General features: G+C 35.8%; 1 protein-coding gene across 4 annotated transcripts in view; it reads right to left on the reverse strand.

Moving 5' to 3' along the window:
• CTNNA2 (catenin alpha 2) overlaps window positions 1-16,291 on the reverse strand; it is a gene marked incomplete at its 5' end in the record, with an annotated part of 976,113 nt that overhangs the window by 739,106 nt on the left and 220,716 nt on the right. For all 4 annotated transcript variants that reach the window (XM_081264879.1, XM_081264878.1, XM_081264877.1 and 1 more), the window contains one exon: window positions 14,949-15,215. In XM_081264879.1, coding sequence (XP_081121005.1) covers window positions 14,949-15,215 — 267 coding nt within the window. The remainder of the gene's footprint in view (window positions 1-14,948; window positions 15,216-16,291) is intronic.

Consider the following 16,291-nt stretch of genomic DNA (forward strand, 5'->3'; position numbering starts at 1 on the left):
TTTTATACTAAAATCAAGAATGTGTGGACATGGGTTAGTTAAACATTAGGTTAGTGGTTACTTTATGTAACTGTCTAGTTGCAAAGCGATTTTTCAGAGTCATTACTACCTTAAGTTAGAATCTGGAGAAAATTTTGGGGGGGCACAGATTCTTCTATTAAATTATTAATTCTTTGAATTAGACAACACTTGCACATTTACAGGAGCTTTTTATAAACATATACTTTAAAAAAAAATCAAGGAATGATTCTCTGCTGTTTGTGTATGTATACATGTGTGTCTGTAACATAAAGTTGATTTTACCATTTAAAAATAAGTAAGGAGTGTGTATATGTATGTTGGTTGAGAAAGAGAATATAAGTGACACAGCATAATATCTGAGATAAAATATTAATGAAAGGTGAATCTACATAAAGGACATATGAACATTATTCATGCAATTTTTGTATCTGTACTATGTTATCAATTTTATTTGTTCAAATTGATATTTTTTTAAATTAATGAAAGTCTGTAAAACAATAGAGGAAAATATTCAGTCACCACAACCCAAAGAAAAACCATAAATACTTTGATATACATACACATTTTGTGTGTGCTTGTGTGTGTGTGTGTGTGTGTGTGTATGTGTGTGTGTGTGTGTCTTTGCAGGTTGGCTGACAATTTCTTTACAAATGTGTTTCTTTGTGTCTACTTACTGCAGGACAAACAATTTTCTAAAATGCCAGGAATTTTATTAAGTCTGCCTTTGCCTAGCATCACTTTAGGATTATTTCATTGTTCCAGATTTCAAAAGTAATTCTGATACAGAGACTTGAGGGGATGTGGAAGCAAAAACAGTATGCATTCCCCAGCCACAGGGCTGTCACTCTCTGGGGTTTGGTGGCAGATCAAGTACACTGTCTTTTCTTCCCTAAGAGTTCTTCCTCTCTTTCAGATCTTTACAAATGTCATCTTTCTTTAAATCTTTGACAGGCCTTTGGGGGGAAAAAATGTTCTGTGGAAAACATATCTTGTCAGTCATGTTTCTCAGCTTAACTACTGTGCCAAACACAAGAATATTTTGTGGAAAATGTAGGATTTGGAGAAAAAAAAAAACCTTGGTATCATTTAGATTAATTGTTGCATAAAATCTCTATAGTGATATAGTTCTCAAGTATATCACATAAAAGACTGAATACAGAGGTAGAGAAGATTCTAATTTTCCTTTCAAATCTGCTTTGCTAGGCATGAAAGTACCTTAGGCATCTCTGTGGTTCAAGTTCCTCAGTTGAGAATTAGTTTTGACCCTTGAATAACATGCATGAGCCTCTCTTGGAAGAAATGATCTATATTTTCTATTTTTTTTTTAAATCTGTAGTTGTAGGTGGACAGAATGCCTTTATTTTATTTTTATGTGGCACTAAGGATCAAACCCAGTGCCTCACACATGCTAAGCAAGCACTCTGCCACTGAGCTATAGCCCCAGCTCCTATACTTCCTATTTTGACAGTAAAAAATTAATTAATTAATTAATGTATGCTGTGAATGTCTGGGTCACTCAAAATTCATGTCAGAACCTAATAACCAATGCAAGAGTTGCTATGGTTTGGATGTAGTTTAATTGTTTAATTATGTCCCTCAAAGCCCCACTGTCATTGAAGGCTTGGTCTCCAGGTTAGTGCTGTTGGAAGGTACTGTGCAGCTTTAGCACAGGGGCCTAGTAGGAGGTCCTCAAATCATTAGGGGTGTGGGGTAATTTGCATGTGACCCCTTGGCAGTTCACATGCCACACTTTTGAGTTTTCATAAATAGGCTGTTATAAAAGGAGCAAGCCTGGCCTTGCCTGGCCTCTTCTTCTCTACTCCTGGTTCAGGATGTAATTACTAACTTGTTGTCATATGCACTCTTTCCACTGCAATCTATGCCAGGAGGTGACAAAATCAATGGGAAGCCCTTGCTGAGCCGTGCACTATCATGTGGAATTTGAACCTCCAAACTGTTAATTAAATGTGAACCTTTTATCTTTCTAAAGGTAGTTGTCCCAAGCATTTTGTCATCATGTCAAAAAACTGACTGGTACAATAGTTTTAATGGGTGTGTCCTTTGGGAAATGATTAAGTTAGGAGGACTACAACCTCATGAATGAAATTAGTGCCTTTAAAAAGAGGGTTGAGGAAGCACCTTTGCCCATTGTGCCATATTATGATATGTCAAGAAGGTGTCATCTTGAAAGGAGATATGAATCTGCCAGCACCTTGATTGTGAACTCCTCACCCACCAGAACTGCGAACAATAAATTTCTGTTGCTTATAAATTACCCAGTCTTAGGTAACAGTCCAAATGGGCTAAGACAATATATTACCTATATTATGGAATTGTGAATGCTTAATTTAAAGCTTTTTAAACAGATGTCCAGAGAAGATAAGTATAGAACATCAAGATGACCACCAGTGTAGCCTACAGTATCCACAACAAATTTAAGAAGCATTAATAATCTTCAAATATGAAACTATATGAAAAAATGTTCAACATCTCTAGCAATTAGAGAAGTGCAATTAAAATTAAGATTTCCTCTCATGCTAGTCAGAATGGCAATTATCAAGAATACAGGTAACAACAAATGTTGGCAAAGATGTGAGGAAAAGGGTATGTTCATACATTGCTGGTGGGACTGCAAATTGGTGCAACCACTATGGAAAGCAGTATGGAGATTCCTCAGAAAACTGGAAATAAACCACCCTTTGACCCAGCTATCCCACTCCACAGTTTATACCCAAAGGACTTAAAATCAGCATACCACAGTGACATAGCCACATCAATGTTTATAGCAGCTCAATTCACAATAGTTAAACTATGGAACCAACCTAGGTGTCCTTCAATAAATGAATGGATAAAGAAAATGTGGTACATATACACAATGGAATATTAATCAGCTTTAACGAAGAATGAAATTATGGCATTTGCTGGTAAATGGATGAAGTTGGAGACTATCATGCTAAGCAAAATTAGCCAATTCCCAAAAAACAAAGACAGAATGTTTTCTCTGATATGTAGATACTAATTCACATATGTGGGGCACTAGGGAAGAACAGAGTTACCTTAGATTAGGTAGAGAAGAATGAAGGGATGGGAGGGGATATGGGGATAGGAAGGATAGTACAATGAAACAGACATTATTATGTTATGTACATATATGACTGCATGACCGATGTAATTCTACAATATGTACAATCAGAAAAATGAGAAATTATACCCCATCTACATGTGATATATCAAAGTGCATAAATGCATTTTACAGTCATATACAACTAATTAAATAAAAAATTAAAAAGAAGCTTTATTAAGTTCATAGATGATAAAAGCAAGGCATTTCTAAACATTTGAATGCACCAGTAATGTTTTTCCTGGATCTACTAAAATAGGGAAACTGCCAAACCTGGCAAACAAACAGCATCAGATCTTGAACTCCTTCACAGGATGGCCTTGGGAGATAATACTACGGGGAATGAGATAGCACTTTCCTGTCCTTTGTTTTTGAGACAGGGCACTCTACCACCAAGCTACACTCCCAGCCCTCATTCATTTATTTATTTTAAACAGGTCTTGCTAACTTGCCAATCTGGCCTTGAACTTGAGATCCTCCTGTCTCAATGTCCCGAGTGACAGGGATTACTGATGTGTCCACCTCATCCAGCTCACCTCCCATCTTGAAGCTGCCTTTGTATAGTAAGCACATCATTTTATTGAGCTGGCATATATGGGAGCATCTTTAGGCAGCTGATAGAGACTAAGAGGAGATGGCACCCTTTACATCATTCTTTGACAATGCTACCGAAATGGTAAAACTTGTAGTCTTACGTTGGTTCTGAAAATAATTACATCTATGATCTTGAACAAAGTGCCTCTCTAAAAGTTGCTTTCTACATTCATAAACTGGGTTATGTGCAATAGACAATGACTGGGGCCTTTTAGTGTTAGGGACCTGTGATTCTTTGGTTAGTGACCTTTGATTCCGATGGTAGAAATTTCCTCTGACTTACATGTGTGTGTTCTAGTCTAGCGAATGTAGATCTGTCTTCAATCTGAAATAGGAAACTTTGTTCCACATCATAATTGAGAAGCTTAACCCTGGAAGTTTTCCAGATGATTAAATTAGAAAAGCTGAGAATTGATCAGATGTAGGATTTAACACTGCATTTTCACAATGGCTTCTTTTTTCTTATATTTTTGTCCCAAACTCATTAAAACAAGTGTTAATTAACACTCTTGCTAATGCACTGTGTTTAAAAGTAATAAATTTCTTTACATCGTGGTTCCTGAATTCAACAGGAACACCAACCTACGTTACCACTTCATCCTTTAACCTATGACTCTTTGTCACTCTTCCTTTTTCCATGTGTACCATAGCCATCTTGAGAGCCACCAACCAGAGGAAATTTGACATTTAACATGAAACTAAAGGTGACTTTCACTTCAACGAAAGCTGGTGAATCAGTGAGAGTTCTCAAATAGATCTAATGGAGAATCAAACACACTCCTGGGGTTTAAGAACACTTCAAGACATGGGTGTGTATCTGTAATGGAATGTTGATTTTACCCGTTTAAGATAACTAAGAAGCTGGGTATGTTAGTTTGGAGAGAGAAGGAACAAAAATAACACAGCAAATGGGATAAAAGTGGTTACCGTTTCAATCAGGAACTGCTCCCTGAGCCTTTCCTAGGGAACAGTTTCAACACTGAATTTGGATGAAAGACATCTGGCTGACACCTATTAGAAGGAGCCAGAGAGAAAGACAGCTATTATGAGTGGCAGCTATAACTTAGACACATATGAATGCCCATCCCATTAATTTATCATGATCCTAAGGAATCAATGTTATTACTGTATTTTATAGAAGAAGAAACAGAAGCCCAGAGGGAATGAGTTATATGGTAAGATTCAAACACAAGTTTGTTCTTTGTCCTACACTGTGCCATTCCACTGTCTACTAGGGTGACCAAAGTAATCAGTAAGGCCCGCAGGAGGTAATCATATTGTCAGTCATGTTGGGTTCCTGCCAATCACACACATGCACCTGTCCGGGATGATTTCTCTACTGCCTAACTTCAACTTACACAATCAGAAAGAAGTAGAGTATCAGAAATGGAAGAGAGACTCAATAGGCTGTCAGAATGCTGTCATAATATGCTGTCATAATATGCTGCTGAAAAAGAAGTTCAGGGAGTATGTTAAAGAGTTTAGTTGTAGAAAAATTTAAATGAGCATTTTTAGAGATAAAGGCAGGAGGTGTGTGTGTGTGTGTGTGTGTGTGTGTGTGTTTATTTCTCTACTGAATCAAACTAAATCTTTGAATATTTAAATAACTACTTATCATATGCATAGAAATGTGACATAGGAATCAAGTAAGAAGAAGGCATAACCCTGGAGAGCTAAGTAAAAATAGGCATTACTAACATTTAAAAAAACTCACAAAGGAAAGTAAATCTACAAACCTAAACAGATTAAAATAAATTATATGTTTGTCTGTAAATAGTTCATTTGACAAAAGAATTCATTTTATTCCCAAATTTTAAAGTATAGATAATAAAATAATGACAATCAAAATTCTACTGATCACCTCATATTGCCAGTTTTGAACATGATAATCAACTATATCAGTATTCAAGGTACTATTTAATGTCAATTATTTTAAATAAATGTTAACTCAGATCTGAAAATATCTGTCAATATTCTCAAAACAGAAAATTCATCATACTGGGAAAATATAGATTCTTAGTTTTCTCTCTTAAAAAATATAAGGCTGAAAATATGATAATTTGGATTTAACATTGATTAGGGAAGTAAACAAATAAGGATTTGAATTGCAATTATAAAAAAAAAAAACACTGTTTCAAGTCTCATTCTGTTATTTGCTGAACAGATTTCATAGCTCCTTACTTGCCAATTGAAATGTGTGAGAGAAAATAAAATTGTCCTGGGGTTATTTCCTTGAAGCAATTATTTAAAAATTGGATAGAAATGTAAATGATTCCACTGGCATATACTTCTAGGTTTATAAAACCTTAGAAAAACTAACTGCAACATGAGAGTTTTCAATAACTGAGAAAACAATTTCTGGACAACAAAGTGATGATTCTGAATAAATGGATCATGAGAAGGGAAGTAGTATAATCAGAAGACAAAGAAGAGTATTGTAGCAGGTGCTGATTTACTTGGCCCAACTGCTACCCAGCAGAAACGTCCTGAACTCTGCAACCTACCTTGTGCTTCTCTTCCTACAAATTCACCTGCATCTGCACCGATCTTTGCAACAGTCCTGGCCTAAAAACGTTTTAAAATAAGAAGGAATAGGACTTGCATTGCATAACATTGTCATAGTTGAAATAAGCAGACTGAACATTTCCTGAAGTATGGCTGCATCATATCTTTATTTATATCTTTGAGGTTTGGGTCCCATAGTATATATTTATATAAAATCATGCTGTGTTGAAAGTATAGAGAAACCCAGTGGAGTGTTTCTCATTGTTCTATTTGGCCACCAGATGTCAGTGTATGATAAAGAATACTATAACACCATTGCTTGTTTCTAGCTACATAGGACCACAAAAGGCAGTTAAAATGAGTTCAATTGGTCAGAGTGATAAAGAACGGGCAGATTCAGAAGCCACTACCCTGGGGGAAGATATGGTGAACAGCTGAGATTTGCTGGGTCCCATTAACCCTTAGTTATTGATACTCTGCTCTATCAGATGAAATCTTCTCTCTCTACTTTCTAAAAATGTGAATCTAAAAAATTTTTAAAGAAGTAAAATGAATATGTCTTGTATATAACAGGAGATCAATTAAGTTAATTTGAAAAATTTTAGATGCAGAATTTGGTTAAAGAATTTTCAAAATAAATTATATCTGCATAAATGTATAGGCATTTCATAATTCTGTTGGTTATGTAAATGAAATAAGAGGGAATAAACTCACCAATGTAAGCAAGATATATCATGCAAAAAATAAAATAAAAGTTTCCCACAAAGCAAAATAGGTTCTCAAGATTTCATAATAGAAATTATAAAAATGTTTGGTCTTATTAATTAAAGTTTACTGTTGCAGTATATGAAAATAAAAAGCTCAATCCGCAAAGCCTGTTGATTTTACCCTTTTAATCAAGAGCAACCGATTGTAAGTTGGAACAACTGCCCTTAGTTATTCTAACTAGAGCTTCTTGCTAAGCATTTCTAACTTTATACCTTGCATACCTTCATTGTTATATCTCATCTGGTGCTATGTACACTCTCAATGGATGGTTTTAGCTAACCTGTGGCTAATCCTTATACTAAAATTTAAGCCCTAGAGATATTATCTTAACAAACCCTTGTCCCACATGGATATTTGAGAGGTCTCAGTAATAGCCAGGCACCTGAATTCAAGTCCTGAACTCTTCCCAGTGTTCTGGGATACTTCTACTGGCCATTCAAAGAGAACCCTTTCATGAATATATAGCACAGTAATTACCAATGGGTTATTAATAGAAGCATTAAAGTCATACAGACATAATAACAATTATACACAAGTTAATAGTGGCATGAACTCAGGCAGAAAATGCCAAAGTCCGCCTGCTCAAGTATTTTAGTGCCTGAACTAGGAATGTAAAATCGCTTTGTCTGAGAAATAGTTCTGGATTTGCTTACTGGCTTTTGATTTTATGCATCTGTGGTCTATTTTACCAAATGCTTTAAAATACTTTAGTTCTGTCTTACCTGTTCCCCATCAATATATGTTTTATATTGCTTTATAAGGACTTCTCCTGTCCTTTCTCCACCTTCACTCTAATGTAATATAACTTAATTAAAATGAAACTTGTTATCTTCAAAACCTAACATGGGGGATGATCCCAGATGTCTCTTGGCAGAATGACTTTATGGGATATCAAAAGAGACAATCCTGGGGTGAGCCTCCTGATAAATAACTGTTTGTTATCCTAGCAAATGAAAGGGAATAAAATAAGACAAAGGGGGGTGGGCTGGGAAAAGGACTAAATAAAATGCTTAGTGGAAATTTCCTTTTCCAAACAGGCATTCACCCTTCCCTGTTGTTCAGAGACCGGGAGTAAACAAAGCCTTTTAAGGATCTCTGAGCCATCCTGAACTCTGGTTCAGGATTCCTTGAGGGGCCAGAGCTTCCATGAGAGCATCTTTTTGGTCCTGCAACAACAGAAGAAATGCCTATTTCACTATTTGCAAAACCATACCTTCTTCAGAATCCTTTGGCAAACATCTCTGAGGTCACACTCTGAGGGTCTCTGTCCTAACTCACCTATGTAGTATTCTAATTCTCTACTGAAGCAGTCTTCTGATCCCAGATCTCTAAACCCTAGCTTGGTGTTATGAATACTCTCAGGGTCCAGAACCTGTACTCCATGTCCTTTTAAGGGGCACATCCCCTAATGGGCTACTGCAAAGTGAGCCGTCACAGAGCCTGTCTTTCAACTGGACTGTGAATGTCTGTGTCCACTGAGAGAAGCCCCCAGATGGGATAACCTTTGGGCAGTGACTATCGTAGCATGTCACAGTTCCTCAGAGGATGGTCCTTTCATCATTTCAGTCAGCTCGGGGCCCTGATCCTTGCCGGCCACAGCTTGTATTTGTCTCTAACAGTCCGTGATGCAGATCCCGTCACTGCTTAAGCTCCCATCTGAGCTCTTTCACCTGCTGAATGACACATCACTGAGAATTACAGTTCAATCAGGAGCAGAAAAAAAAAAAGTTTAAAGAAAACAGAAAGAAAAATCTAAGAAGGTGGGAAAAATTAGAAAAAGAAAGGACAAATTATGTGAACTTGGGATGTCAAGGTGACAAGCTCTTTGTGACTTGAGAACAGCCAGTGCAGATATTTAAACCTTTCAGATGATATCAATAGTGACATAAAGTAAGAGGGGCCATGGTCTATACAATAGTATACTATCCCCCAAGGTTGAGCATTTGAAAACTAGGAAAGAAAGGCACACAGATTTCTTGAGCAGGGTTCCTCAGAGATCACTGGGCAGTGTCACAGGGTATGGGTATCAGAGCAGTTTAGGTGCTGAGGCTGTGGGCAGCCAAGAAATCGAAGCAAAGGATAGAATCTACTTCATAACATCAAGTATTCCACAGAAGAAGAAATACAGATGGCCACCAAATATGTGAAAAAATGTTCAACATCTCTTAACAATTAGAGAAATACAAATTTAAACTACACTGAAAATCCATCCCACTCCATTCAGAGTAGCAATTATTATCATTATTATTATTATTATTTAATATTTACTTTTTAGTTGTAGTTGGACTCAATATCTTTATTTATTTTTATATGGTGCTGAGGATCAAACCCAGGGCCTCACACATGCTAGGCGAGCACTCTACCGCTAAGCCACAACCTCAGCCCCAGAATGGCAATTATTAAGAATACAAGTGACAATGAATGTTGGTGAGGATGTGGGGAGAAAGATTCACTCATACATTACTGGTAGTATGCAAATTGGTGTGACCACTCTAGAAAGCAGTAAGGAGATTCCCCAGGAAACTTGGAATGGAAACACCATTTGACCCAATTATCCCACTCATTGGCATGTACCCAAAGGACTTAAAATCAGCATACTACAGTAATGCAGCCACATCAATGTTTATAGCAGCTCAATGGACAACAGCTATGTAACCAACCTAGGTTTCCTTCAATAGATGGATGGATAAAGAAAATGTGGTATATATACACAATGGAATATTAATCAGCCATTAAGAAGAATGAAATTATGGCATTTGCTGGTAAATGGATGGATCTGGAGACTATCATGCTAAGTGAAATAAGCCAGTCCCAAACACCAAAGGTTGAATGCTCTGTACGATATGTGGATGTTGACATACAATGGGTGGGGGCAGGTAAAGAATACAAGTTCAGTGGATTAGAAAAAGAGGAATAAAGAGTAGGGAGGGGGATTGGAAAAGGAAAGACAGTAGAATGAATCAGACACAACTTTCCTGTGTTCATGTATGAATACATGACCAGTGAAACTCCACATAATGTACAACTGCAAGAATGGGATCCTAATTAGAATAGGTTATATTCCACATATGTATAATATATCAATATACACTCTACTGTCATATATATCTAAAAAGAACAAATTTTTAAAAAAGAACTCTGTTAGGGAGGGAAAAAAGTAAAGATGTGAGAATATGGTAAATAAAGTAATAATGCTTTCTTTTCTTTTTGGGTTATAGAAAAACATTTTTCTATATGCATACAGTGCAAGAAAAGGAGAATTCCCAATCAAATTCTCAGGGCTAGTGGGAAATGCACAAAGCAAAATCGTAAGTAGAAAGTTTTAGAGAAATGATACATATTGTTCATTGTCTGATTTAAAAGAAAATTATATATTTAAAAAGGGGAAAAGTTTTAGATTATAAAAAGGCTTCATGAAATCAATTTCTATGTTTACAGTTATTGCTTATAAAGAGGGCCATGGCTGATGTTTATTTGTTTTTTCCCAGAGAATCTTTATCTATTTACAAAAAGATTTCCAAAAATATGATACAGAATATTCTCCTTGGTTGAATAAAAGAAAATCCTCTAAGACTTGCTTTTAATATTCCCCTCTTCCAATCTTGAAAGTTTCCTGGCAGTCAAAATTGACATTATAATATATATGATTTACTTCAGAGAAGACATTACTTTTTTTTAATAATCTGTGCAGCATTCTTTAGTAGATACTTTCAGAGATAAAATTAACTACCTCAAGTTGCCACATTTCAAAGAGGATGATTTTTCCATTGATTAGCAATCACTGTATGTTTTTTTTTCTGTTGTATCATTAGAGACTGTCTTGACAATTTCAAATTGTAAAAATACTCATTATCCCCCCTCATCCTCTTGCTGCGTTAATCACCACATTGACTATTCATGTCGGTATGGTAACAGTGCCAGAAGAAAAGTTACTGAGCATTGAGCCAAAATCGTAACTACCCAGTTAGAAATCAACCCCATGGTAATAGACAAGTGAATGTGAAAATACTAATTCTTACCTTGATCTAATCAAATATAAAACTTTAAGTTACATCCACATTCAACTCTCTATACAACTGTGATGTGACACATTCCCAGCTAATAATATGAAATATCTTTCAAATTCAACTTTAGGGCATGCCAGTGATGTGGACTATGAAAATACATTTAATGCTTCTAAAGTTACTTTCACTTTAGCATCTCAAACACATTGTACCTAGACAACTATCACCCCACTGAGAAGCTGGTAAGCCAATACCCATAAGGATTATGGACAGAAAGAGTGAGTCCCTGGAAGTGGGAGGTTTTTCACTCAGTAGAATATCAATTGGCTTTAATATCTGTGTATGGTCTGGATAAGTGTCCCCAGTGCTAAAGGTGCTACTGCAGTGCAGTGAAACTCTGGAGAGGTGGGGCCCAGATGGGGAAGCCTTCTGGTCATATGGAGCATGTAGTTGAAGGGGATATTGAGACTGTCCTCTCCTCTCCCTCTTTTTCACTTCTTGGTGACAATAAGGTGACCAGCTTGCTCTACCGTGTCCTCTTGCCCTGATATTTTGCCTTACCACAGGACCCACTAACCATGGACTGAAACCTCCAACACTGTAAGCTAAAATAAACCTTCCCTCTTTTGAAGACAATTATATCAGGTGTTTTGTTACAGTAATAGAAGGCTTGACTAACACCATCTGAAAATAGCATTAAGGACTGAAGACAGATGCCTGTGAATTCTAAATCAATTTCAAGTTAGCAATCCTGGGAAGTTTAAAAAGCCAAAATATTCATCATGCAATTATAGAAAAGAAATTTGTAGTTTTTCCATAAAGTAAAGAGAAGTGATATATTATTTTTAGTGAGAGATTTTCAAACATTAAGGAATCCAGGTATGCATATGTCAGAATTGCTGGGAAATCTACAACTGTTTAATTACTGTGTATTTTATAAATCCAATAATATTTTGAGTAAATACTGAAACCATATTGCATTTGCTAAATGATAATTGTTAGAAAAATAATATCAAATGGAATTATTGTCTCTGAATTGAAATTGAGACAGGGTCACATACTGATTTTTGTTAATATTTGAAAAATTAGTTTAAGTATTAGAAATGCTTTAAATAACTTACATAGCTTGAGAATCAATATATATTCAATAATAAAGTATTAATTAATATACTTAAATAATATATAACTGCAGGGACTGGGGATGTGGCTCAGTGGTGGAATGCTTGCCTCGCATGTGTGAGGCACTGGGTTCGATCCTCAGCACCACATAAAAATAAATAAATAAAATGGAGCTATTGTGTCCATCTACAACTAAATTTTTTTTTAAAAAATAATATATAACTGCACCTTAGTATATATTATTAATGCTCTAATAATGAAGTTATTATATATAACAAAATAAAATATAATTAGTGGGTCATTACTACACCTTTAATAGTTACATTCATGTGCTAACTTCCTGAAGTCTTCTTTGTCCAAAATGAAAAGATATTATTGTAGTAAAAAATATATAAGAAATAAAAATTGTTGAAAGTTTAATATGTCAACATACTTGGCTAGAAGATTTTCCCCAGATGTTTTCAAATTCGATTTTATGATTCTAAAGCCTTTGAATATCACAGTGTTAAATTCACTGGGATAAAAGACCATTAATGAAAATGGTCTGGAATCAGAGAGGAAACGGGAGCTGAAGTCATCACCCTCTTGGACAGAAGGTGGCAGCAGTGTAAGGTCTGGTTATCCTTCCATTCTGTAACTATCTCCCCTGGAGGCTTTATTGTTTATAATTCAATTAAAAAATAAACTATGACAATAATAATGCAATTGTGCTAAAATCCAACTAGATATTTTATTCATCCTTAATTTTCTTAAAAAAATTATTTTTTACGATACTTTTGTATTTGAGATTGTGATTTCATATCATTTGACAGATAAGTCTTTTTTTGTTCTAATGCATATTTTTAAAGTAATATAGTAAAACATGAATATATGAGTATTATGTTTTAATATCTGAGTGCATGACCTGATTGTTTATTCTTGAAAATATAAAACCATACATTTTTCACTCCAAAAAATATTTTATCATCACTTTATCTAATATAAAATGCTCTTCTTTAAAAAAAAAATGTTGCTTGAACATTATAAAAATTGATAAAGACAACAGTTTTCCTATCCTGGATCACAGTATTATTTAACAAAGAGTAAAACCTACCCATCAGGAAAGTATTATGCTTTTCTTTTTTAGATACTTCCTATCTATATTAAAATTATTTCTAATATAAATAAGGAAATTAAAATAAGTAATAAAGCCAACAGAGAATTTTTAGTATTCATTTTGTGACTAGATATTTTTTCTCATTCTGTTTTACATTATGGAAATCTATCATCTTTTGTTTTTTATTCTATATAAAAATAAACATTATATTAAATTAGTTACTGTTTTTCACGGATTGACAACTGTCTGTTGAAATGTTGTGAAGATAATTACCTAAGATTAATTCCTGATTTGTGTGATAAATGCTTTAAATTCATTGTATTTAATCCTTACAAAAATCCTTATAAAAATAGTATATGGTCTGAGATAGAAAGAAAGACAGAAAGACAGACAGACAGACACACACATACACACACACACACACACACACACACACACATACACACACAGGGACAAAATAAGAGAAAGAAGAGATCTCTATGAAAACTGCAGAGAACTGTCTGAATATAGTGTGAAACAATTATTCCTCAATTTTATCATCCATCTCCAGGCCATTAGCAATCATTGTTTTGCCTGCTCTGGATACTCTTTTTTAGCAGCCAACTAGTCACTTACTGCCAAAAATTTATGTCAGCCTATCCAAAAGCAAGCTCATCAACTTTCTCTATAGCCATTAAGTAACCTATTTTTCATTGTATGAATTCTGTTTCATCACTTAAATGGTGTTCAATGCATTTTACTTCCCTCATCTCCCCAGCAGAAAAATATACCCTTGAGAGTAGATACTGATTATTTATAAATCTGTGTAGCTTTCCCGACTCAGGTAGATTTGATTTCCCGACTCAGGTAGTGAACAGAGGATAAATGAATTCACAGATGGGTACATACCTGGACCTGGGCAGGTGAGGGCTATCATGCTGGCTGCTGAGGATGTGCAACCTCACTCACATGCCGTGAAGATGGCCCAGTGAGCTTCCCTCCTACCATGGGTTACCACTGGGGAATACGGCCCAAAGTAAAAGGTAGAGAAGGTGGGCCTTTCGTGGGATTGTCACAGGACCTTCTGAGGAAACCCAGATTCCTCTGTAGGATCAATGTGAGTTTGTCACTAGTTTCAAATGAAGAAAGTGAGGACAGGTTCTTTGTTTTGTTTTTGATTGTTTGATTGAACCCAGGAGGGCTTAACCACTGAGCCACATTCCCAGCCTGTTTTACATATTTTTATTTTGAGATAGGGGCTTGCTAAATTGCTTAGGGCCTCACTAAGTTGCTGATGCTGGTTTTGAACTTGCAATCCTTCTGCCTCAGCCTCCTAACCTGCTGGGATTACAGACATGCTCCATCATGCCCAGTGGTGAGGGCAGTTTTCACCAACACAAGACAGAAACCATCTACACTTAGGCTGCCTATAACATGTGTCCCTTTAATAATAAAGATCATCACCTGAATAATTGCCTGATGGGTATCCCTTTTACCTAAAAGGGATCAGGCCCTCTTAAACATCATTATAGCTGTTGGTTTCTGTAAAGACAAGTGAATTAGGCTCTGCAATAGTCTAGGTTCCTAATAACAGGAATACATTTTATAGTTTATCATGTCAAAAGCTTATAAGAGAGGAAAATAAACACACACTATTGTAGTGTCCATTCACCTCCAGTACATTTTGTGTTTCAGTGTAAATGCACATCTTCTGTGCACATTATCCAACCCAGATGCTTACATCAAACTCATTCAGAGCTGCAGCCAGCTCGCCGATACCCGTGTGGCCTTTGGCTTCATCAGTGGGCGAGGTAGCTTGAGCAGCATTGGAGATGCCAGCAATGGCCTCCTGGACTTGTTTGAAGACATAATCTCGGTTGGCTCTTGTGGCAGCAACATCTGGGTGGCGGAGAAAGGCTTGGGAGGCTGTGTACAGCATTGTGGCATTCTTCTTCAGAGCTCCACGGGCAGCTGCCATCTCATCTCTACAGTGAGGGTCCTTCAGTTCCTGTGTGGGCAAAACATGAATCTTGCATGAAGTTTGCATGGTAGTATACACGACAGAACTTGGATTCACAGAAAAAAAACACTGAATTTTAAAAACAACACCTTCTCCTCCTTGTGACATGGCTCTACTTATCTGGTATATCCTCCAAAAACTGACCTCTCCTACCAACTCACTAAGCTATGTCCACTTCTGTTGGCTTCCATAAAGTCTTATATCTTTCTCATCATTAACACTCATCACATTTTAACATTCTGACTTATTTAAGCCAGTTTCTTCCTATACTGAATCTCCAATGACAGCCCTGTGTCTATCTTGTTCACTGGCTCTGTAGTTATTTGCACAGTGTCTGGCCCCATAAGAGGTATTCAATAAATCTTGCTGAAAGACTGAAAAAACTGGGCCACCGATGGGGTAAGCAGATTGAATGACCACAGTTATCAGCAGATGGAAAAGCTGAACTTCAGTCTTCTCAAACTGTGGCTGCTTTATATTCAATTATAATTATAAACATGGAAACCAGTCTTCTGATTTTTGGTTAGTGGTTTAATGCCACTTCATTATCATTTTCAGAACAGAACAAGGCTCTGGTTTTTTTTTTTTTTAATCACCTCTAACAGCAGTTCAATTATTGAGTTTAGACAATATAAAATAATAAGCCAGAGTAAATTTGTTTTCTTCGTTTTGGGTGTTAAAATAATAACATTGGGGAGTCACTTTACTTTCATCTTTATCGAGTACTGTCAAGAAAGTGCATCATTTTGGGAAATGTTAAGGTGAGAGCCACGTAGGACTGCCAGTTGAGTATCCTTGGGAAAATATTTTTTCAACTTTAAAACATAAGTAAAGGGTATCTGAATCCCTAGGATTCTCTTCCTATTTGCTCATCTGATAGATGACCTTACAGGAATTACATGTTCTCTTTTGTAGGTCAAAATAACCCTTAAACGAGTACATTTTATTTGATATCTAGAATTATCAGGACAAAGTGACAATAAATAAATGAAAAAAAAACAGAATACAATATGCATATCTGTATAACAGTATTATTATAAATATGTGAAAATGAAGACAGAAGG

Source organism: Spermophilus citellus (assembly GCF_964194105.1).
Source record: "Spermophilus citellus genome assembly, chromosome: 13".
Classification (NCBI taxonomy): Eukaryota; Metazoa; Chordata; class Mammalia; order Rodentia; family Sciuridae; genus Spermophilus; species Spermophilus citellus.